The sequence below is a fragment of the Sceloporus undulatus genome, chromosome 1, assembly GCF_019175285.1.
Source record: "Sceloporus undulatus isolate JIND9_A2432 ecotype Alabama chromosome 1, SceUnd_v1.1, whole genome shotgun sequence".
Taxonomy (NCBI): domain Eukaryota; kingdom Metazoa; phylum Chordata; class Lepidosauria; order Squamata; family Phrynosomatidae; genus Sceloporus; species Sceloporus undulatus.
This window is the reverse complement of record NC_056522.1, coordinates 196,214,411-196,239,733: the sequence shown is the minus strand read 5'-3', so window position 1 is coordinate 196,239,733 and position 25,323 is coordinate 196,214,411. Positions and strand designations below refer to the sequence as shown.

General features: G+C 39.8%; 1 protein-coding gene across 9 annotated transcripts in view; it reads left to right on the top strand.

The window, feature by feature from the left end:
- MYO1B (myosin IB) overlaps positions 1 to 25,323 on the top strand; it is a 153,912-nt gene that overhangs the window by 46,015 nt on the left and 82,574 nt on the right. For all 9 annotated transcript variants that reach the window (XM_042445911.1, XM_042445910.1, XM_042445905.1 and 6 more), the window contains 2 exons: positions 7,388 to 7,503; positions 24,291 to 24,385. In XM_042445911.1, coding sequence (XP_042301845.1) covers positions 7,388 to 7,503; positions 24,291 to 24,385 — 211 coding nt within the window. The remainder of the gene's footprint in view (positions 1 to 7,387; positions 7,504 to 24,290; positions 24,386 to 25,323) is intronic.

Below are 25,323 nucleotides of genomic sequence, written 5' to 3'. Positions count from 1 at the left end.
AATTGAATTTGGGCTGATTCTGTGTACTGTGCTGTATACATCAATGACAGAGAGTCAATACAGACCGGCACTTTGTGCCGGCCTGACTGCATGCTGGGGTGAAGAAGGATTGAGTGTTCACACGCTCCAAGACCTTCTTCCTCCACTGGGGCACCATACTGGTGCATGCCCATTTACATGGGGAGCGTCATGATGATGTCTTTCGTGTGCACCGCCCAAACAGTGCTGCACACAAGGGGCGTCATAATGCCACACTGCAGCAATTATGGTGCCCCTTCCAGGAAGTTGCCCAAAGCAACTTCTTTTGGGGCACGGATCGGTGCTGCAGTGTGTGGCTGCTGCAGCAGCATTTAGCTGCCTGTTTGTATAGTCCCAGAGTCTGTAACTGCTGAAAAAGACTCATAGGGCTGAAACATGTTTATCATACTTTACCTCTGTTCTTGTTTCATGGTATTTTATGAAACGATAGAACTTTCCCATTTCTAGATGGTTAAATATTTTTATTTTACTTTGTTTTTTGACCCCGTTTTATTTTCTGTTGTATATGAAGAATTTATTGGGTTTGTATTCTTAGAAAATTACAAAACATGACCTGTTTATAGTGTAAGCCTGACTAAATAAGTACTGCTTTGAGAAATCTGTCTGTATGAAAAAAATCACATTAGTACTAGTCACCAAAGAGCATTTTGAGGCCTGTACTGGCCTCTGAATATTGATGGAATTTTAACTGCTGGCTTATAAAATTGAAAACATTCCAGAATAACCTTTAAATTGACTTCAAGGGGAAAGCTGACAGGAGCTTAGTGGAAGTCATTTAGGACTACTCATTCATTTGGGGTGTGGTAATAGAAATAGCAGCATAAAATGATTTGTTGATGCAAGCCATATGTCTGCCTGATTCTGTGTGTTTAGAAGCAAGGACACAGAGCGAGGTCACCTAACTTGAAGGGCAGAGCCACAATCTAGTGCAGATTTAATTTCGCTTAATCTCATCGACATTAGTACTTTTAAACATGCTCAGTGCTTTGCTGGCTAGGGGTATGCCTACCAAGGAGTTTCTAGCAGCAAAGCCTGGTAAATACTGAGCAGGACAGTATTTTCTTCATGAAATGGAAATCAAACATCCATGTTGTTAGTTCAGAAGTATTAGTATTTTCACAAAATAATTCATGAAAAAAAAACACAATTTACCCCTTTCTTCAAATGTTGTATTGTGTATAGTATATAACTTCAGTGTTTAAATGTTTGTGCATAATTTATGTTGAGCTTTATGGGCTCAATCTAGAAATAAGTTCCATGAATGGGACAGGCTTCTGTTCACAGAAGGAAAATTCCACTTACGGAAGAACCCTCTTTCCCTTTCTTCTCACAATAGGTAAAGCAGTTGGAGCATCTTTCCTCCAAAGAAAGGCTTATCTTGTCTTACAGTTTTATTTAGCCTTCCTAGCTAAATGAACCTGGCATTTTCATAGTTAGATTCTCCTGTGAAAAACATTTGTTGCAGGAGAGTGTACAGGAAACTTTAGCTGCCTTTGTAATCTGTTTACAAGTATGCATGCACAGCCAGTATTGTGGTAGTCCAGAAGGAATCACATAAGCAACGTTAGATTCCCAGCAACTTAAGTCAGTGTTCGTCCTGCAGAAATCAGATCTACTGCTTTGTAGTTCTTCACTAACCTTTGTTGTGTTTAGGTACCTTTGAGTCACCTTTGACTCATAGTCACCTCATGAATGAGATCCTTCCAAGCCCCTCTTTCCTCAATTGCTCTGCGAGGTCCTGTAGGCTCAGGACTGTGGTTTCTCTGCTTGAGTCTTATCCACCTGGTGTATGAACAACCTCTCTTTCTACTGCCATCCGTCTTTCTTAGCACAAATTGTCTTTTCTAGTAAGTGTAGTAAGTTCTCTTAATGTGTCCAAAGTATGACAACCTCAATTGAATCATCTTGACTTCCAGGGAGAGTTAAGGCTTAATCTTTTCTACAGGGACGTAGCCAAGGGGGGGGGGGGTTCTTGGGGTCCAGACCCCCCCTTCTGTTAGAAAAAATGAATGGTGCGTGCGGCTGCGCCACCACACCCAAGCCCCAATATAATGGTGGCACTTAGTCTGGACCCCCCCCCTTCCTAAAATCCTGGCTACATCCCTGTTTTCTAGAACCTATTTGTTTGTCATCCATGGTATCCTTAACACTCTTGTCCAGAGATCTTGTAGCACCTTTGAGACTAACTGAAAGAAAGAAACTGGCAGCATGAGCTTTCGTATACTTCAGCTTACTTCCTCAGATGCATCAGTTAGTCTCAAAGGTGCTACAAGATCTCTCTGCACACTTATTCTACAGACTAACATGGCTATATCTTTGAACTCTTCTCCAGAGTTGTTGTTTGCCTTTAAATCATTTCTGATTTATGGCCAGCATAAGGTATATCTATCACAGGGTTTTCTTGACAAGTTTCTTCAGAGGGGGTTGGCCGTTGCTGTCTGAGGCTGAGGGAGTGTGACTTGCCCAAGGTCAGTCCTTTGGTTTTCATGGCCAAGTGGGGAATTGAACCATGCTCTTCAGAATAATAATCTAACACTCAAACCACTACACTGTACTGACTCACCTGGTATCCTTAACACTCTTCTCCAGCACTACTTCTCAAATGAATTGATTTTCTTTCTATTGGTCTGAGTGTTGTTTTTCTAAGAAAATTCTGAAATTCATTGGGTTGCTATAAGTCAACAGGTGACTTGAAGGCACGTGACACCTATTCACCCATCATACCTGCTTCCAGGTATCTTGGGAGCGTGGCGTTTATATGCCACATGCTCTGAAAACATTAGAAGCCAGCTGGAAGCCAGGTGGCTGCCCAGATGTGGGCAGCTTCAAGGTGCTCCGGCCTCTCAACGTTTACATGCCACACACTGCCAGAGTGTCTTGAAGCTGCCCTGGGGCTGTGGCAGGGCCAGGAAAGCCACCTATTTCCTGCCCCTAACAGGAGCAGATCTTTCCCACTCCTATTTTGGCCAGGTTCAAGGCGGATTGGGGCTGCAGCATGTTTGCCGTGGCCCCAATCTGTTTTGTGCTTGGACGGCTTCAAGCCACCCCTTCAGGGCCATCTGTTCCAGCCCCAAGTAATTTTTATCTTAGCATGAGCTTTCATGGATATAAATCCACTTCTTCAGATGTAGAATAGAGTGATATTAAATCCTCATGTTATAAAGCTTATTTACATAGTTATGGGAGTGGGACAGAATGTAATAAGATCCAGAAAGATGCAAATCATCTTGTCCTAAATTTCCTAAGGTCTGGGCACAGGGATACAGATCTTTCAGATCTTTACAGTGGGTAGTTAGTGTTGATGTATAAAGGCAATAAATCTGCTTACCAGAAATCACAAGGTACCCACACCATATGTGGGCTTGCCATATGCGGACTTGATGTCACATGGATGGCAATCTCCCATTCGATGAATGGCAAGAGCACACTGCCATTGAAGACAATGGGAATTGAGCTCCCACGGTATTTTTCTTACGTGTGGTGGTGGTGTCTGGAACGGATCCCCCATGTAAATCAAGGGTCCACTGTAGTTTCCTAGAGTTCAAAACTTTCTCTGAAAAGATTCCTTTTGTTTATGTATGGACTCTTGTATTAATATATGTAGTACACTATGAGGACATTGTTTTTGTTAATGCCTCTGCAAATGGATTGGAATTTGTGACTTCATACAACACTTCAGTTGTTTTTCTTTCTAGTTTCCCTTTGTAAAATTTTTGTTCAAGAACTGAGACCTGTAGGCCCATTACTGTTTGTCCAGGAAGGTTGAAATGTTCTGCAATTGGTTTTGGGGTATTGTCATTTCTAATGCTGTTCTGCCCATTCAGAGCACTTACTTAATTCCTGTCCAAGCTCATAACAGTCCTGTAGTAAACTAGAGAATGGAATCCTGATAATCGTCTGCTTTTTTCCTGTGCTTTAATCATGAGACTAGTCCTTTGGGGCTTCACTTTAAAATAGCAGCGGCGTAAGAACACACAGTGGGATGAGGATATTCTAATCCTTTGGATGCCATGGCCTTTTTCTCCCCTCCTTCCCCCACTCTCAGTACTCCAGGAGTTCTGTTTTCATCACTGGAATGCAATAGCACTCATTCCATGCTGAAGGAATGAATTCACTAGTTTCTCCTTGTTTATATTGGAGTCCTGGTGGGATGGAAGATGTAGTGTGGGAAAGTTCTTTTTCCTCCCTGGTGTCTGCTCCTCCACTCCAGTTCTCAGTACAAGGACCAGAATGTGAGGTTAAGTTTTGAGTGAAAGCATAAAATGAGGATAGCAGAACTAGAGTAATGGGGCTGGGTGGAGGAAAAGCAGGCTTTAGAGGCAAAGAATCCTGAGTTCTGCCCAACCCAGACAACAATATCTTGACATATTTTATCTTAAACATGAGCTTTCATATGTATATCTTTGTCTGGGTGTAGCTCTTTGACCTTTGAAAATATTGGTTATTTTAAGATTTGGCATACTAGATATGGAGCACCCTGATGAACAGCTGGTTTCTTGCTCTCAGAATATCAAAGAAGCTTAATTACAAAGAAAGGAGTTTGCTATATAGTATTCAATCCACTTTTGCATTATACTTCATTTACGATGTTGAAAATTAACTTATGCTGCTTAAAGAGAAGTTTCCTTCTTAAATAATGTGTGCGTGCATGTGTTTGTGGGGTGGTTGCTTCAGGACTTTTTCTTTGGCTTCATGCGACCTTTGCTAATTATATGGTATCAAATAGCAATACTTCTATATTCGCTTCCAGCAGTTTTTTTCTCTTACCACTCAGTCATGAGAGATGAAGTCATGCTGCCTTTTCAGTATTTTTGTAAAACATGAAGTTCTGCTAAATTGCCCTTCAGTGTTAGTAAATATGAAGAGTTCTTTGGCAGGAGGTTATGTCTTGTCATACTGAGCAACGGAGGCCTTCAGTGTAACCTGTAACATAGCACTTTCCTTCTTGTAAGCCATAGGTAGATCCAGAAATGCTCTTGTCTTCTTTAACCTGAAAGGATTTTTAAAAACATGATAAACAAATGGCACTTAACTCCAGATAAATTAGCCAAGATGTATAAAAAAGCATCAGATGTATGTTGGAAATGTAAAGAACAAAGAGGAACATTTTCTCATTCATAGTGGATGTGTAGGAAAGCAAGGAAATTTTTAGGTAAGGAATTGAGTATGAGACCAGAATTGTATTTACTAAATAGGATAAATCTAGATGACAAAAATGAATGGGAACACAGAACTTTGATAAGTTATTTAATGACTGCAGCAAGGTCTTTGTGAGAAAATGGAGAAGTAATAAAATCCCAACAAGTATGGAATGGTTGGAAAGAGTGATGGAATTAGCTCAATCTGATAAATTAACTAATTCATTAAGGGGAAAACTTGTAGAAGTATATTTAAAAGTATGGAAATAATTCATAGATTTTGTAAAACAGAGAAAAGGAGAAATAAGCGTGTTAGGGTCCACAAGCTAGAAAACAAGGTTCTAGGGTAGATTTTATTTTTTATTTTTTCTTTGTCACTTTTTACTGTGATAGAATGGTTAATATATGGAATGTGGTAAATATAACATCTTTAGATTTAGAATACTGGTATATACTAATATGTTCTATATCTATAATATATTTAGACTTTATAAGGATATACATACAGTAGTTAAGAAAGGGGAATAGGATTATTTAATAACAATATAGCTAGAGAGTATGTGGGAAGTTTCTATTTCTTATTTCATTTCCCCCCTCTTCTTTCCCCTCTGTTAGTATGTGTGTAGGGGGCTAGGGACTGGGAATAGGGGAGGGAAGAAGGGAGGGAGGGTAGGTAGAGAGGGGTTTTCCCATTTCTTAAATTTTCTTTTATTCTTTTCTTTCTTTCTTTCTTTCTTTCTCTCTCTTTTCTTTCTTTTCCTAGCCTTTTTGTTTGTTTGTTTTCTTAGGTTTTCTGAGGAGCCCTGGTGGCACAGTGGCTAAATGCCTGTACTGCAGGCACTCACTAAAAACCATAAGGTTGTGAGTTCAATCCCAGCTAAGGGGGCTCAAGACCAATTTAGGCTTGCATCCTTCCTAGGTCACTAAAATGAGTACCCAGATTGTTGGGGGCAATTAGCTTACACTTTGTAAACTGCCTAGACACTGCTAGTTCAGTATGAAGCGGTATATAAATGAAGCTGTTTGTTTGTTTTCTTTGGATATGTATAATGTTTATGTTTATATGTGTTTTATTCAAGCATCAAATAAAAATTATTTTATTAAAATTAAAGTTGCAGAATTTTTGAAGTTGCAGAATTTTTGACATGGTTTAGAGCACTTCAGTTTTCTATCGTGTCTTCCTCCACTGTTGAAAATATATCTTGTACTCTCTCTCTCTGAAACTGATAGTGTCAAAGATACAAATGACTTAAATCCTGTGTTCATTTTAACTTTTTAACACCCTTTTAATTAATGTTATGCTGGTACAGTAATCTTAAACCGGAGGTATTAACCAATCATCCATAGACCCTTAGAGAAGGACTTTAAGAAATGCATGATGCAGAAGCAACTTCAACAAAAATATATGGTGTTTTATTCTATTTAATTTGAAAATTGTGTTCATGTGCATTTTCCTGGGTGCGTGTGTATCATCATGCTCTTTTTCTCAAATGGATCCATGCCCCTGGCGTCCTCAAATTAAGAATGATTTTTTCCCCCCAAACTTTGGGCCTGCCTTTAATGGAAACATGTATTTGGTGATGCACTACTTCATTTTCCACCATATATTTAGGGTGTTAGTAACACTACTGTTGCAACCAGCTTAGATCAGGCTGCAACCCAGTAATGAATCTTGACAAACTCACCAAAGCCTAGTTTTGGATTTAGAAGATAATGTATGAAAGACCACTTCATATTTTGGCTTGTTTTGAAACAAAATTGTGAAAACCCCAGTAGCCTTAGACAGTCTATCCTTTCACATCTAGATCCCTTTGGAGTCCTTCCACTCCTAATTCTGAGCATACATTTGTTTGTAAATGCTAGTCATGAAGAGGTAGCATATGCATTCCACTGAAAGCAACTTCAGAACACTTTTGAAACATGCACAACACTTTGTTTTTAAAAGGAGGAAAATCTTCTGGGGATGATGTGCGTTTTTATGAGCTCTGCTTTAACTACTGTAAGGTAACAATTTCAAAATCTAAACAGAAATGAGTTGAAAGTAGACTTGTTTTAAAACATTGCTTGTGGTAATGTGACTTTACTAAGACAGACATTTTCTAGTACTGTACAAAAGGTGTGGTAGAATTAAATTATTGCTGCACATATTTTGTAGGATTAATTGCAATATCAACTATTAAAACTTTGCTGTCCATCTTATTCTTCTGCAGACTTACATTGGTAGTGTGGTGATATCAATAAATCCATACCGATTGCTACCTATTTATTCACCAGAGAAAGTGGAAGAATACAGAAACAGAAATTTCTATGAACTCCGACCACACATGTAAGTACGATGTTGAAATTTTTAAGTTCCTTCTTTAAAGGAGTTAGTTTATAGATGGGAACAGCTGTTTCCTGAAAAGCACAGAATATGTTTGATCCATCGTGCCTTTGATTAGTTCTAAGAATACAAAGCTTATTTGCAGACTTTTCCCCTCTAAGGAAATGTGGATATTTTATTCAGTGACAAGTTTTAAGATTACATCATATGACAGATTCTTGGTGACCCCTGAAAACAGGAGCCCGGTGTCTCATCCTTCCCCTTCCTGGTTTAAGGACTAGTAACACAAAGCTTACTACATTTTGTTGTCATGGTTTCATTTTCCTGCCCCAGGAAGCTATGTTCAGTGAAATGGGGTAGAATGGCAAAGCTAGACGCTATAGGCATTAGATCTTTCCAGTGTGATGTGAGAACACGTGGCTCTACTGACCCTTTGGTGCCACCTTATTATTTAGTGTAACTTCTGTGCATAGACCATATAGTGGCTTTGCTCTTAGGTTGCTTATCTATTCATGTGAGGAGTAGGGGAATTTCCATGAATTCTTCTTCCCCCCACAATCATGTATAGCTTTCTCCATTGTATTTGTATAAAGTATAATTCCAAAGCTTGTTCTAACTTTGCAGGAACAGGTTGTTTCTGAGGCTCAAAATCCTTATGTTAAATCCAAAGTATTCAGCTGTGTGTTCACACTTCCCAGTATTTTCCATCACTTCCAAACTATCTTCAAAGGTCACCCTATTTGTATCTTGAGAAATGTCTCAAAATGTTTCAGGTGTGGAAAACCCTATTGTTTTGTTTTGATGGTTGGTCACCTGTTTGAAAGCAAGGTTTTCATTTTGTTTAAAAATAAAAGTTGAAGTGAAGAATTGGGCAGAAGAAAGAATCATAAAATAGAATCATAGAATAGAATCATAGAATAGAATCATAGAGTTGGAAGAGACCGCACGGGCATCCAGTCCAACCCCCTGCCATGCAGGAAATCAAATCAAAGCATCCCCGACAGATGGCCATCCAGCCTCTGTTTAAAGACCTCCAAGGAAGAAGACTCTATCACCCTCCGAGGGAGTTTGTTCCACTGTCGAACAGCCCTTACTGTCAGAAAGTTCTTCCTAATGTTGAGGTGGAATCTCTTTTCCTGTAGCTTGCATCCATTGTTCTGGGTCCTGTTCTCTGGAGCAGCAGAAAACAAGCTTGCTTCCTCCTCAATATGATACCCCTTCAAATATTTAAACAGGGCTATCATATCACCTCTTAACCTTCTCTTCTCCAGGCTAAACATTCCCAGCTCCCTAAGTCATTTCTCATAGGGCATGGTTTCCAGACCATTCACCATTTTAGTCGCCCTCCTTTGGACACGCTCCAGTTTCTCAACATCCTTTTTGAATTGTGGTGCCCAGAACTGGACACAATATTTCAGGTGGGGCCTGACCAAAGCAGAATACAGTGGCACTATTACTTCTCTTGATCTAGACAATATACCTTTATTGATGCAGCCTAAAATTGCATTGGCCTTTTTAGCTGCAGCATCGCACTGTTGACTAATGTTCAACTTGTGGTCTACTTGGACTCCCAGATCCCTTTCACATGTTGTCTCCTTAAGCCAGGTGTCCCCCATCCTATATCTGTGCATTTCATTTTTTCGCCCTAAGTGCAGTACCTTACATTTCTCCCTGTTGAAGTTCATTCTGTTAGCTGTGGCCCAGCTTTCTAGTCTATTCAGGTCATTTTGAATGTTGATCCTGTCCTCTGGAGTATTAGCTATTCCTCCTAATTTGGTGTCATCTGCAAATTTGATAAGTATGCCCCCAATTTTGTCATCCAAGTCATTGATAAAGATGTTGAATAGCACTTGGCCCAGGACAGAGCCCTGTGGGACCCCACTGGTCACTTCTCTCCAAGATGAAAAGGTGCCATTGTTGAGCAGACAATGTTGAGTAGGCATTCCTTTTATCTTGACTTCAACCAGGTGATTTTATCTTGACTACAACCATTCCCATGATCCCCATGGAGCTTGTTTGTCAGAGTCTAAATGCACGAAGAATAACAGTTATTTTTTTTAAAAAACAAAGTTACTTGTCAGTGTAAATGGCTGTGCAGGTGCTGTGTGCTACATTCTCCCTCAAATCTGCTTCATGGTGAAGTGATGCAAATACTTTGTGTTGTCCCTAGCTTTGTGGAATTTGACGCCCTGGAGGCCCAGCCATCTTCCTACAGTCTCTACTGTCTTTTCACAAGGCAAACAAAAACCTGTTTGATGAAGCCTTTCTTAACATCTTCTGGCTGATGGTTGATCTGATATATTGCCTGAGTTTGCTTTTGACACTGATAGTTGTAGTCGTGTACGTACACCTGCCTTTTGTTCAGGAACAATGGTGCATAAATATTGTAGTAGCTGTGATAAGAAAAGGAATCAGCACATGTAATCTGGTCAAGAAGGGCTGTTTTTGATTAGAGGAACAGTCTTAAAGAAACCACCCCAAAAATCTGAGACTAAAAGACAAGATCTCGAAAAGTGTATTGATATGAGCAGCATTTCATTTCTGAGCAATGTCAACCTTTTTAAAAGCTACATGATTCTTGTCCATGTGTACAAGTGCAGGGTTAGACAGTGTTTTAACACAGCCTCTGAATGAGTGAAGAATTTTGAATAGATTTAGAGAAGGCTAGATAAGAGGTAATATGATACAGACATGACACAAATATTTTAACTATTAGGTATCTTTTAATAATAATAATGATGATGATGATAATAATATTTATTTATACCTCGCTCTTCAGCCAAGGCTATCAAAGCATCTTACAATTTGTTAATTAGACATTTCCCTGCCCTCAGGCTTACAATCTAAAAAAGGACAAGACACAAAAAAAGAAGGGAATAGCAGTAGGGAAGGGGTAAGGTCCAGCAGATCTGCTCTCCCTTGGAGGCCTGATGGAGCTGGCTTGCCTTTCTCTCCTTCAAGATGGTGCATAGAAGGAGGGCTTCTTTTCAGGCAAGGCCTGATGGAGCTGGCTTGCCTTTCTCTCCTTAAAGATGGTGGATAGAAGGAGGCTCAGTTGTTAGGTTCCTGTCCTTTTGCAAAAATTAATCTAAAATAGTCTATATAAATTTCAATTTATATTCCTAACTGGAAATACTATTTTTAAAAAAGTTGGAGCACTAACTTCTGTGTAAAGTTCAAAGTGCCTCCATATGTTGGGATTATGAATAAGAACTAGTTAAAACATTTTGACTGTTAACAGTGTTTGCATTTCCTGTTGTGTGAGTTATTTTATTACTTGCTATTTGTAGCAATAATAATTCTACTTTGATGACAATAGAAATATGGTAATCTTGCAAGATTTAGAATACTCAGTATTTGAAGATGTTTACTAAAGTTTCATTAGGTAATTAAATACACATTCTTGTTTTCTTAATGCAACATCTTTGTACTTGAAGTATTTAATAACTTGGACAATTTTGGAAAAATTCTATTCTCATTCTTCTCGATTTGTCTGCAGCCTTTGACACTGTTGATCACTGTCTCCTGGTCGATTTACTTTCTGACCTTGGGTTCGCCGACTCTGCTCTCGACTGGTTTAAATCTTACTTGTCAGATAGATCTTTTGCAGTGGTCACGGGTGGTCAGACTTCATCCTCTGTTCCGCTATCTGTTGGAGTTCCCCAGGGCTCTGTCTTGGGTCCCCTTCTGTTCTCTCTATACACACTGTCTCTAGGTAAACTCATCAGTTCTTTTGGTTTCTCCTATCATTTGTATGCCGACGACACTCAGCTGTATCTCTCCACCCCTGACCTTTCGACGGGGCTTGAACAGCAAGTTTCTTCTTGTCTGACTGCCATCTCTCAGTGGATGCGGCTTCGGCGCTTGAAGCTCAACATGTCTAAGACTGAGCTTCTTGTCTTTCCACCTAAACCCACCCTTCATTATTCCTTTTCTGTTTCTGTCGACGACACTTCTATTCAACCGGTTCATCAAGCCCGCAGTCTTGGCTTCATTTTTGACTCTTCCCTGTCATTTATTCCCCAGATCCAGGCCACCGCAAAGACCTGTAGATTCTTTCTCCACAACATTGCCAAGATCCGTCCATTCCTCTCAATCTCTACTGCCAAGACTCTAGTCCATGCCCTAGTGGTATCGCGACTAGATTATTGTAACCTCCTTCTAACAGGGCTTCCTCTTTCACACCTCCATCCTTTAATATCTGTCCAGCATTCAGCTGCCCGTATTGTCACATCCGCTCGCCGCTTTGACCATGTTTCTCCTCTTTTATCCTCCCTTCATTGGCTCCCCTTCCCCTTTCGCATCCGGTACAAGCTTTTGTTACTGACTTTCAAAGCCCTCCATGGGTTGGCCCCTCCTTACTTATCTGACCTTCTTTCTCCTTACATTCCTACTCGCACCCTCCGTTCTGGTAGTCAGGGTCTCCTGTCACAATGTAGGACTACCACTGCCCCCTCCCGAATTCGTCCCTTCTCGCTTGCTGCCCCTTACTCCTGGAACCTTCTTCCCCCACATGCACACCTCATCACTTCTCTGCCCAGTTTCAAAACTGAATTAAAGACTATATTGTTTAGAGAAGCATTCCCAGAGGTGAGCCCCTCTCTGACCCAGGAAGCCTCCTTCTAACCATCCATCAAGAAGCCAAGCCCTTCCTCCAGTCCATCTGCCTTGGTCCAGGCCTCGGAGGTGGAAAAGATCTGCTGGACCTGATCCTATTCCCCACCACCACTCCCTTCTCCTTTTGTGTCGTGTTTTCTTAGATTGTAAGCCTGAGGGCAGGGAACCGTCTGACTAAAAAATTGATGTACAGCGCTGTGTAAACTTACAGCGCTTTATAAATAAAGGTTAATAATAATAATAATAATGTTCTGCTGTTCTTGATTCCAAAGTTTGTTTGTTATTAATTAGTACTGAAGGCTGCTAACAAATGCATTTTGTTAATGGAAATAGGCAAATGACTGTGATGCAGAATAGATTTTACAGAACTAGTTTTCTTAGGTTTACTAGCTGAGTGAACTGGGTAAACTGGCTGTTCCTAACTTGTGTAAAAACAACAGAAGAACCTTATAGATATTTAGACACATAAGCATGGTAAAGTATTCTTCAGCCTTGTAAATATGTTAAACCAGTGGTTCTTAACCTTTTCATTGCAAGGGACCCCCTTTAAATATTGTTGACATGCCCCCCCAGTCTTAACTCAAGATTTAAAAGCCTAATAATAATAATAATAATAATAATAATAATAATAATAATAATAATACCTGAACACTGAACCATTGACAATTAAACCATCTTTTAAACCTTTGCTCAGAGGTTCTGGAAGGGAAGGGAAGACTATTCTCCTGCTTCTTTCCAACCAGTTTGCAGCTGGAGTGGATTGAATGGTAATACACAGGACCAGCCACTCTGCTGAGCCTGCCTTCTTCCCACTGACTCTGCTATCCCCTTTTCACCATGTGTCTGGCAGTAGGTAGACATTTATTTGACTGGCATTTTCAGAGGAAAGAGGGGAGGGCTTTGCCAAAGCAGCCCTGGTGGTGCAGTGCTTAAATGCTGGTACCACAGCTACAAAGTTGTGAGTTCAATCCCAGTGGGCTCCAGGTTCATTCAGCCTTCCTTTCATAGGTCGATAAAATGAGTTCCCACTTTGTTGGGGGCAATTAGTTTACAGATTGCAAACCACGTGGAGTGTGCTGAGTTCACTATAAAGCAGTATAGCAATGCTAAATGATATTTGTCATTTCCTTTTTACTTATGAATTGGCTGAGGGGATGGCTGTGGCCATTGTCCCCTCCCTGTACACAATTATATAAGTCTGGAAGCCAGTTAAAGACAGAGGAGGGCAGAAGAAAGAACAGAGCAGGTGCGTGCCTGTTCCTTGCCCCCCATCCCCTTCCTTTAACTGGCTCCCAGATGGATTGAGGTGGGATTACAGTCCGCTAAAATACATACATCAATACTTAAAATACATATAAAAACACATCAATACAATTAATAGCAATTAATCTTAAAAACTAACTTTCCAAGTGGCAATGCAGCAAAGTTATACAATGGTAAAAGGGTATTTTTTTTACATAAGGTCAGGTGCATATGCTCGCCGGAAGAGATCCATCTTAAGTGCTCTCGTAAACACCTCTGAGGAAGTAATGAGATGGATCTCTTCCGGAAGACCATTTCACAATTTTGAAGCAGCTTCTGTAAAGGCTCTTTGAGAGATTGATATAAACCTAGTTGATTCGTGTTCTAACACATTATTTTCAGTTATTCTCAGAGTGTAGGGCGGATTGTGTAGGGATAGGCGTTCCTGCAAGTAACTCGGGCCCAAGCCATATAGGGCTTTAGCAAAGGAAAAGTGTGTGTTGTACTTAATTACTGCAATGCAGATCTGGCTAACATTTACAGCGCTTCATAAATAAAGGTTAATAATAATAATAACATCCTGAGTAGGTTTGGGGTGGGCAGTAAAGATCTTTTAAGTAAATGGGGGCCCATAAAGTGTTAATTTTGGATGGGTTTTTAGTTAGATTGAAATCTATAGATGGAGTTGCAGAAAACTAAAAGAGGAAAACATTCCACCAAAATAGAAAAATTATTCTATGATTCTATGAATAAGCAACATTCAATTCAAGTTGTACTAGATAGGAAGGTGAAAATAACCATGGAAACTTTGTACAAATTAGACAGATGCATATTGAAGTCTTTGGCTAAAGCACTGGTGATTGCCCCTCTTTTATATTTAATGGCCCCCGATATGACCATTAGTTGCTGAGATCCCCAGCTGTAATTAAGAACAGCTGCCAGTCCCTTTCATCGAAAGTGTACCAGTGCCATTTATGTCTGAGGCTTTAATTCCACCCGTCCTCTTTTCAGTTTACAGCATACAAATGGCATCCATCTGTTGCCATCAGTACTATTAGCCATTATTTAAAGAAACAATACAGGTGACAGGAAGAAATCCTTAGTAGCAGCCGGCCCCCAGAAAAAGCAGAAGAAAAGTTAGCCTGAGGCTCCTCCTCCCCCAATCCTTAATAAATAATTAGCCTCCCTTGTTTGATGTCTGAGTTTATACGTAAACTGCTTTTTAAAGAGAACCTGTTTTTGATTCAGGAGGCCTTTGATTTATAAGTAGAGCTAAAAGTTGTAGGCTTGATGTTGGGACATGCATAAGTTTGTCTAATGTATCCAAAATGTTTTTAATAAATTAAATGATAAATCTTCATGGAAATAATTTAGATGATAAATCTTCTCTAGTCTTTGCAGTGTGGCTAGCTGCCTTAAAACCCTGTTGCTTTGAAACCCTGCTTAATGGTAAGCCTGGCACCTGGGAGACTGTCACCCTGCAGAGAGTTTGGTGTCCTAAAGGATAGGATGTTAGGCAAGCCTTTCCTCACATCCCCAGTGCCTTAGGCACTGTTGCAGGAGGGCAGGACTGCATCTGGTTATATCCTATGAAACCCTCTAATACAAACTGTTGGTAACATAAGGTCCTTGAGTTCACAAACAGATTATCAAAGCCTTTTCCTGTAACAACAGCTCTCTCCTTCCTTTTCCTTGAACAGCGCCTAGGAATATCATTCTTGTTATTGCAGCATAGAGCTATGTTACGTTTGCAGAAGCGGTATGGTCTACAAGCCTTGTGTTCCCTGCTCGTGTTTCTTCTGTGACTTTCAACAAGGGAAACCAACCAATGGATTTCCCACTTTTTGGGCGAAACAAATGGTGGGTAAGGGGCGGCTTGCTGCTGCCCCTTTGCTTGCTGGGTTGGGGCCACGGCGACTGCACACCACACCCCCAACCTGGCCTTTTCCCGGAGCAAAAAGGAGCAGCAGAAAGCCACTCCTTTTTGCACTGGGGAAAAGATGCCTTTGCCACCACGGCGGTATTTTTCCAGCGTTTCTTCAATCAGCGTGTATAAACGCTGCGCTGCTGAAATGCTGTGGATCCACTGCACGTGTGGTTGACTGTGTGACTTCCTGGCAGACTGGGGGCGTGCTGCTGTCTGAATGCTATGCCCCCAGTCTGTCAATATTGGTTGATTATGTAGAAACATCATTCTGGGGAAGAAATTATCTTTCTTGTAGCTATGGAGTGATTTTCACTTTTCAGTATTAGGATGGTTAATTATTTTTTCTTTTCAAAACCCGACCACCATTTGTCAGTTTCCATTTGTCATCTTGGTCATATGAATGAGAGATCTGTTGTTCAAATTAAAGGTTGCATATTGGATGACAAGGTGGATGGCAATCCCTGAAAAACCTTCCCTTGACAATGCACCTGTTAGCTGAAGTTGTGTAGAGAGGAGCATCTGTTTTGAAAAGCAGTCTGGGTCAAGTGTATGTCTTGAACACTGTGATCTTTATCTTACCAGTACAATTTAAAGGAGGACAAGGAGAACAAGGTAGCACTTCCAGTATAATTATATTTAAAACCATGGCCTTGAGACATGAGAAATCTCCCTGAAAAAATATTACCTTGAACGTTTGCAGTGTACAGAAATGATTTGCTGGTCAGAGGCTTGTCTCCATCCCACACACCTTGACCTCACAGATTAAAATCACAAACTAATTCATACAAGCAAACACATACATTCTTTGGTGCTTTCTAAATACATTCATCAATGTGCTTATTTTTCATTGGTATTTTAAAAGAAAGGGTTACAGCAGCCTATGTTTGTGAATCTTTAAAATTCCTAGTACTGAGTCCCTTCTTCCTTCTCATGTGTTACTTCTCTCTCACCTTTTAAGAAAAGCACAAAATCTGTATTCTCTCATTTTGATATCCATTGAAAGTTGCTGAACAGCTAAGGAAGCATTTCAGACAGCTGAGAATATGATTCAGGATCGCTATGTTCCTATAAAGAAATAAAAGTAGTAAATTTATGATACATATGTGTAAAATGAGAAGAAAAACCCCACCATCAGTGAGTTTTGTTATGGGATAGAATAAAAGGTGGAAATGCATGAATATGCCTGGAACCCCATCTCATCCCCACTAAGGATCTTGCAAGAACTGGTAGTTACTAGCCAGGCTATGGTGCCTTAATGTGGGGTTTGAAAAGAGCTATGAGTTGATTAGACTTGGAAGCATTGCAGGGAATTTCAGATGGTGGGGGTGTTGTAGGGGAAGGATCTGCCACCTGCTGTGGGGAACCAGCAGGGATGGCCTGCATTGTTTTTTGTTTAGTGAAAGGAACATGCTGGGAAAAGGGAAGGATTTGGGAAGGACTGCATTTGGAAGGAGAGCCCTCATCCCAGTGAAAGAGTATGGAAATGTTAGACAGTTCCCATTCTCAGAGTCAAGAGTCAAATGAAAACTTAGAAAAGAAGCAGTGTATTCTTGCAGTGAATTAGGGATCCATCAGTACTCACAAAAAATGAGAACGTGTCAGTGTTGGTGTGAGAGAGTGACAGACAGAGAGGCTTCTGACACACTGCAAAATTAATTCAGTTTGACACTGCTTTAATGCCATGGCTCAATGCTGTGGAATCCTGAGATTTATCATTTGTTGTTACATTAGAGCTGTCTGGCAGAGAAGGCTAAATAGCTCCTAACACTACAAATCCCTGAATTCTGTAGGATGGCGCCCTGGCAGTTAAAGCAGTGTCAAAACTACATTAATTCTGCAGTGTAAATGCAGCTGGGGAGGGGGAGAGAGAGAAGAGCAAAGAGAGATGGTGAAAGTAAAAAAGCATGACATAATACGCTTTTCTCCTCTCCTGTCAAAAGCTTTCCTTTTGTCTTGATGAATGATCTGCTTCATGAATGACCTTTTGGCTTCTTGTTATGGAGATAATGTCTTAAAATTTTTGATTTGATTTACAAGTTTTAAGATATGAAAACTAAGAGATTGTTGTCTTCGCTATGTTGTTATAATCCAAAGGTCTCAAAAGCATCTATATCACGTTTCTCCCTAAGACCATGGGAAAGGTAGCTTGTGATGGTGGAGGGGAGGGAGTGCTTGCTGGTTATTTGATAGTTGTTGTAAGAACTTGCTTTCATTGAAGGTGTCTGTGCATCAGCTTTGAACATTGTGAGTTGCTTACATTTGAGCTAGGTTGAGTTACTAAGGGCAATTATTAAAACATTGAGGGTAGAGAAAGAGATTAGTGTTCTGTATCACATCAAGAGACTTTATTGGACCCAACATTTTGCAGCAAGATAGGATGAGAAAAGTAGAGACAGTCTTTATCTTTGATTGGTACTTTACAAAGAGGTCCAGGGTTTTTAAAAAAAGGAATTGAAGCTGGTTGATAGGGAAGAGTGTTTCTGAAATTTGCAATTTGAAAATCCTCAAGGAGTTAAAAAGAATGCTTTCTAATAAAGTGTGAGGTGTGGTGTGTTCTTTGAGGTAAGTTGCTAGTACTTCCTGTTCTGTAAGAAGCTGCTGTCATTGTGATAGATTTCTTCTGTAGAGCATATGGGCTTGGAAAGATGAATCCCTCTTAAATTTACCTGAGTGCTTATAGGCTTTTAACACATGGGTGCTAAGGAAGGGGCAAATCAGAATGGCTATTGCTAACTGAATCTTTACATCTTGAAAATATTTTTTACCTCTAAGGAAAATATGACTGTTCCGTATGAAATAGCATGAATAAGTACACCATGTCATCTGGAGGAAAACTCAGTGGGGGAAGGTTTTTGTGAGGTTTTTGTTCTTCTGATTTTCATGTGGCTGGAGACCAGTGTGGTTGCCTTTTACGTGAATACTTTACAACAAGCCTTTATTTCACTTTTTAAGTGCAATGAATTGCTTTAGTGACATCTTGGCAAAATAATCTGAAACATATGTTTGACTCAAATGAGAAGAGCTCGAAAGATTTATTTGGTTCAGTAATTATATGGTTGCTCAGAAGACTGGCATGTAGTTGAGGTTTATAACTATAGATGTTAACAATGTGAGGTGGAGAATGGTTTAGGATACAGTTTAGGACTCTGGATGCCGCAAGATCAAGTGGCTGCTCTCAACATGTCATCAGTGCTACACATATAGTAGGTCACACTTTTGGCTTCATTTCTGTGTGTCTTTGTTCATAAATGTAATAGCCACATGTACAGGACCAACATATGCCTGTAGGGTCTTGGGCCTAAAGTTGCCTTTCCTAACAATTGATGCTCCCCAGATGTGTCAATTTATAATTCATATCTCCCCCTATGTTTGCTGAGTGATGATGACTTGTAGTCCAACACATCTGGATGGTACCATATTGGGGAAGATTGACCTACCAAGTCACGTTGCCCAGCAGCAAGAACTGAGATGCATGAGTGGAGGAGGAAGATAATAAACTGGGCTTTCTAAAGTTGGAAATTAGCACTGAGGCCAGAACACATACAAAGAGTAATATACACATGTTGGCCACCACATTTTTCTGACATCTGCTCCTGAGTGTCTACGTCAATATTATCCCTTTCTTGGGGATGGCAGAAAGTGTCTCGGATGCTCCCTGTTCTGGCTGTTTCACAAGGGAAAGATGCTTGGGATTGTACTTTTCAGTGCAGTGGGTTCCCTTTCTTTCTTGGATCTTTTCCACACTTTGTGCTGCCATAGTCCAGTTCCTCTCATTTCATCTCTAAGCTAAAGGTGAGGTGACCTGGTACACTCAAGACTAATTTTACCACAAGCTAGAGTATATGGTGTACTTGGCTCTCCCACTTAGAGCCTTTATGGAGGTTTGGTTTACTAGGAAATTGGAGCCCATGAAGTAGACAGGGCAGAAATGGACAGCTGTGACTCTCCAGATGTCACTAGACAACATTTTCCAGCATCCTCCACTTCCAGCCTTTATCCTTCAAGATGGCTTGCATCCCAATAGTTGAGAACTCAAGTTGACCCTGACCAAACATTGATAAATATGTTTTTACCCTACACTCTGACAGTATGAGTTTCTGAAAGTAGAAATGGTATTTTGGAGCTTGCTGATTTGGCCCTCTTAAGAGCAGGTGCTAGAAATGGTAATCAGCATTCTGAGAGATTTTCACTTCCATGTGTGTGTAAGTATTTTTATTTACATATGTACACTAGAATTTCAGGTGGGGTTGCAAGTTTTCCTTTTTAGCTACACCAGACACAACTTCTGGTGAAATCCTGGCCTTCCAGAGTAGGGTTTAGGAGTGCAAGTGGCTGTAGTGGTAAGAGGGATGGAAAAGTGTGTGTTGTGTATACATGCATGTACACATGCACATGCATGCATACATGTGTTGTGCATGCACACTTTTTTGGACCCTAGAAGCTATTTTGAATATGCAGCTTTAAAAAAGTTGTCTTGGATTTTGTATGCAAAAGTTGACTTCCTTTTTTTAATTAGATGCCTCTACTAGCTGCTGTTCATTTTGTATTTTGTAATTTGTCTACATGAACCAGATAACTTTTGTAATCAAAAGTACAAATAAACAAATATATAAAATAATATTGGAAATAGAGTGTTTTGCAGAACATTTTGTACAATTTATTTATTGAAAGTTATTTATTGAAAGTATGTATGTATAGTTTTGTCTGTATAGGATGTTACTGCTGTTTTGTCATCCAGACTCTTAATACCTCTCCCTGTGCAGAGTACTATCTCATTCTTTTTCTTTTTCTTTAGAGCAATTTGTTCTACCAGCCCCATAGGTTTTCATAAAGCCATGCACCTGCTTTCATCTTGTGCCAGGCTCTTGTTTGGATTGTATAGGGTGACCCGAGAAGCAAAGCTGCTGGCAGCTGGTGGTGATGTTATGCAAATGAAAAGCAGTGGCAGACAAGATGAGTGTGATCCCCTACAACTCTCACCATCTAACGCAGTGGAGTTTGAGCATCTGATTACTCCAATTTGCTAGTTATTAGAACTGTTTTGTATAATTTTACATATCCTTGCTCTCCTCCTGTTGGCCCTGCAACTCTTCCACTTTCCAACACTTCCAACATTAGTGTGCGCAGTAATTGCTGCTGTCACATTGAATTGCATCAAATTTCAGCAGCTTAGGAAAGGAGCAGGTGACTTGTCTTGAAGGGCAGGAGTGGGCTGATGTAGTTAAAATCTCTACAGGTGATGCAAGAACCAGAGCTTGATTTTATCTGTTGAATTACTAACTCATGTCACTTCAGTGTAACTGTGTGTGTTTCAAAGCTATAACATAGTGGTGACTTGTCCAAAGTAAATTGTAAACGTCACAGTATCTCTCAAAACACCTGAATTGCTTGGAAATTTTATTTCTAATAATTCAATGTGTGTCTGAGCTCCATGTATTTCTGGAATGAAAAATGACACTTCTACTAGTGATTTTGCAACAAAACTGAAGTACAAACTACCCGATAGTAGTCAAATATACAAAATTATAAGGGAACCCAAAGGTTTAAAATAGGGTTGACATGACAAATTGGCCTCACATCTGAGACAATTATTAGGTGTGTACTTCAGTTAGTATGCCATTAGAAGCTCCAGATTTAAGTCTTAATTTTAAAACAAGAAAATGAGTTCTTTCAGCATTGCTTAGTATGATTTTAAAAACCTGTTTCAAATGTTTAAATGAGTAAGTCAGCAGTGAGTTACTAAATTACTGGAGAATGTTGGCATGGAATAAATAGGAGTTACTCTGTGGTTTGTAGTATGTACTAATAGAAGTTTTATATCATATAAACTAAAACTGGGCCAGTAAAGGATCAAAGAGAAAACCAGAAATACTAAAAGAAAACCAGAAATACTAAAAGTGAAAAGTAAATTTAAACTGATAGTTCTTTTTCACGATCCAGTGCCACACTGATATTTTCTGGATAAACGTCTTGATTCATGCTGATGGAGTCTGCAGGTTCAGTTAACAATGAACAACAATATTCTGTGCAGGAAAATAATTGAAGCCCAGCAAAGAATTTAGCAGAAACTTTAGACTCTAAAGTCTTGCCTTGGCCACATTGTGCCTGCCTTGAATATGCAGGGCCTCACAAAGTGTTGAGTCAGCAGGCTTGGTCCAAAGGCTCATGGATGTGAACTAGATGTTGTTTGCGGTCAATCTAAAAATGACTGCTAGTGGAGAAAGTTGGTCTTAGTTTGTATCCAAGGAGTTTTCCCAAATAAACCTTGTCACTCATAGGCAACAACTCATTAGGGTTTAGTGAGCGAGGCCAGTAGATTTTGGTTGCTGGTTGTCTAGATTGTCATAAAAGGTTGCTGACAGTGGGAGAAAGATATAATTTCTTAAACTGTTGTGCTCCTTTTAAATCTGGTTTCCAGATTTATGTAAAGCAGCTGGTCTGAAGAATGGGAAATGACATTCACATTTTTACAAGTACCAAATGTACGTTCACTCACTTGAATTCATGAGTAAAAGTTCTAAATATAACACGCCTACATGTTGGAGCATTTTCATGTTAAAATACTTTTGAATCACTCTACATATTGAAAAGAAGGGGATGGCATTGCTCTCTGCATGTCTTAACAAAAGGTTGGATAGTGAAAGACCTCCCAATAATGCCAAAGTAGCATTGAACCATGGCTACCAATGCTGTACAGCAGAGGTGGACAACTTGTAATCCTTCAAATGTTGCTGGACTGTCATTTCCATCAGATTGAGTCAGCACAGTGAATGACAAGGGATGACAAAAGCAGCAGTCCAGTATTAGGAGGGCAGCAGGTTTCCCATATGGGTTATCTAGAAAGTTATAGTTATTTCTTCATTCCTCTTGAGTTCTAGAACCAGGGCATGTGTTAATGTAATCATGTGGGCACCTTTGGACTAGGCATATACATCAATATAAGTTGATTATATCACACACACACACACACACACACACACACACACCAAATTTGCTTTGGGTTGTCAGTGCTAGAATACACATTGACACATTGCTGAAGTAGTAAATTTTTTGCCTAAATCTACACTGGGGTGGGCAAAATCCAGTCTGTAGGTAATATGTGCCCCTTGGACACTGATCTGGGGCCTGTAAAGACTCACAAAGCTCACAGACTCCCTAAACTGAAGAAATCGGGTGGTATTTTGTCCCTATCCCCATGGGTGAAATGCAGCATTCTTGTCTCCACAGACTACAAGTGCCTGGCACACTTACAAACCTACCCCATCCTAACCAAACTGGTTGAAAATGAACCATCACATGAACTAAACTAAAAATTACAGTACATTCATGCATGCTGGTGCAGCTTGACAATGGATTGTGGGAGTGAAAAAAGTTTCCACCTCCTTCATAGTTGCCTGTCTTGAACTTTCATTTAGCTTACAATCCTATCCTGTTTATTTCCCCATCTCTTCTCTTTTCCCCTTGTTTTCCCTTTTAAATTTGTCCACAGGTTAAAAATATTTTTTTTTAAAAAAAAGAAAAGAAAATGTGGATGCTCTGGTAATGAATTCACCTGTGATGACTTCTTCTAACTGCAGCTGTAATATATATTGATCCAAATCTTATTGGTAGTCCTGACTAGAGTAAACCCAATGAATCAGTGGGATTTATCTATGTGTTGACTCACCATTTAAAAATTTGTTGAATGGGTCTACCTTAATTGCAACTAACAACAGAATGCCAGCCTTTGTCTGCCTGTTACTTTGGCAGATGGTGTTTGCACATTAGTGTTGTCCCTTTCTTTGATGTGACAAGGCAGTGGGCCTGGAAATTCCCTGTTCTAGAATATTTGGTGCCTGCTATTTCAGGGCCTGAAAAGACAGGCCAAATTAAAACTGCTTCAGTTCACTTTGGACGTATGCTGTTTGAATGATGCATGCTTCCTAAGAGGCCGGAAGCTACTCCAAAGCCATGCTCCAGTCCTAAGGAATGGAGTGCTGCTTTGGTGTAGCTTCTGGCCTCTTAAGATGTGTGTGTCATTTAAAGCAGCTTTATTTTGGCCTGTCTGTTCAGGCCCTCACATTAGAGACATAAACCAGCTTGTGGAAGTGTATTGACATGCATGTTATTTACCTATGACAATAAGGAGAAATTATGGCCTGTGAGCTTTCTTCGGTCCTCCAGTTTTAAGGTCTCCAACAACCCTTACTCCATGATTGGAAGTCCTATCATGTTTTAGTCTGTACTTTTGCTTGTCTAAGGAAGAGAAATCCATCACTGAGAGACCAAAGGCCCATTCATACTACATAATGGCATATGCGTTGCGCCACGCCATGGGCACAAGCCCCATTCTTTTGAATGGGGCTCGAGCATACATGGAATTCCCCTTACACAGGGGGATTCGGAACAGATCCCTCGCACAAGGGAAGGGCCCACTGTACTGTTATTTCACTTTATAGTACTGTTATAAAGTGGAATACTAATACTATAATTGTATAGTATGAATGGGCCACAAGATAAAGACAGATGCTTATGACATTCTGTCATGCAGCACAGACAAGTTCTTCAATGGTGAGAATTTGTATGATAATATCTTAATTCAGAATTTGAGAGTATTGTCCTACGTTGCCTTTTATAAAAAGAGTTTTGCTGTTTTGGGAAACGTCTACATTGCTTAAATTACCCATATGTACTGTAGATAAAACACTGCCCATGCAAGTTCCTGTGGAGAAGTTATGTATTGCCAACAGATTGCAGAAGATAACTATGCAGGCAGCTGGTGGCAATAATCTGTAACAACTGAAATTACCTTCTATCATTCAGTCAGTTTTGTCAACCCACTGGAGAGAAATAGCTTTTCTGTGAGACTTTGAAGGGGAACTGTTTTGCTGCTGTTTGAATACTGATGGATGTGACCTAGATAGAAACATTTTACAGTTGAGTTGAAATGGCTGGATGTTGTGATGCATATATTGAACACGGCATTTACCTTTTGCCTCACGTCTTCTCATGTTTTATTCTGTAGTTTTGCCCTCTCAGATGAAGCGTATCGTTCTCTGAGAGACCAGGATAAAGATCAATGTATACTTATAACTGGAGAGAGTGGAGCTGGAAAAACAGGTAAATATATCTGATCTTTGACCTTCTCTTCTTTCAGGGATGTTAACATGTGTGCATTTGTTCTGGGGTCTGATCATTTCCACTCAACTCTGCCTCAGTTGCGTGTCTTGACACACTTTGATGAAAACTCAACTTTGTCAGATGGCATGAGCCTGCATACAGTGTCTACAGGTGTTTTCTCCCTATCATGTATTTTGGGCCTAGTTTTCACTGAAATTATTAAACTTGAGGTGGGACATATCACTTGGCTGCTGCCTTCTGTTTTCTCCATACCATTCTTTACAATTAGAAGTTTATGAAAAGCAAAGTCCAACCATTCCTTTTTGCAGTAGGAGCTCTATGTAAAGTAAGTATATATGTACTGAGTGATTCAGAAAGAATAGTACAAAAATAAAGATGTCCTTATTCATCTCTGCACCATTCTTTTAAAAATCACCCTGTATTTTTGGTTGCAGCTCTTGGGTCCCATTAACAGGATTCCTGTTGCTGTGTGTGAATAGTGAGCTATACAGATATGAAATGAAACCAATGTGAATATGTCAGCATATCATATACAGTGGTACATAATAAACATTTTTAATAAAACATACAAAATTTAAAAAGTTAAATGGAGCATTCCAATGAGAGCTTTCCCTACTTACACATTAAAGGCCTGCTCCTCTACTTTCCCTGCATATGAATATGATTTTGATTGTGATTTACATCTCTCTGTCCACCAATTTCCCCCTAATTTTAAGCTATTGTATTTTATTGTTTGTTTAAATGGTGATTATTTAATATTGTAGTTTTAGAATTGGGATGGGGGTTGGGAAAGGATTAATTTTTAATTTTATTATATTTTTAATTGTATTTTTTTACTGTTGTAACCCGCCTGGATTCTTTGTGATTGAGTGGGTTATAAATAAATAATGTGGTGATGGTGATGATGATGATGATGA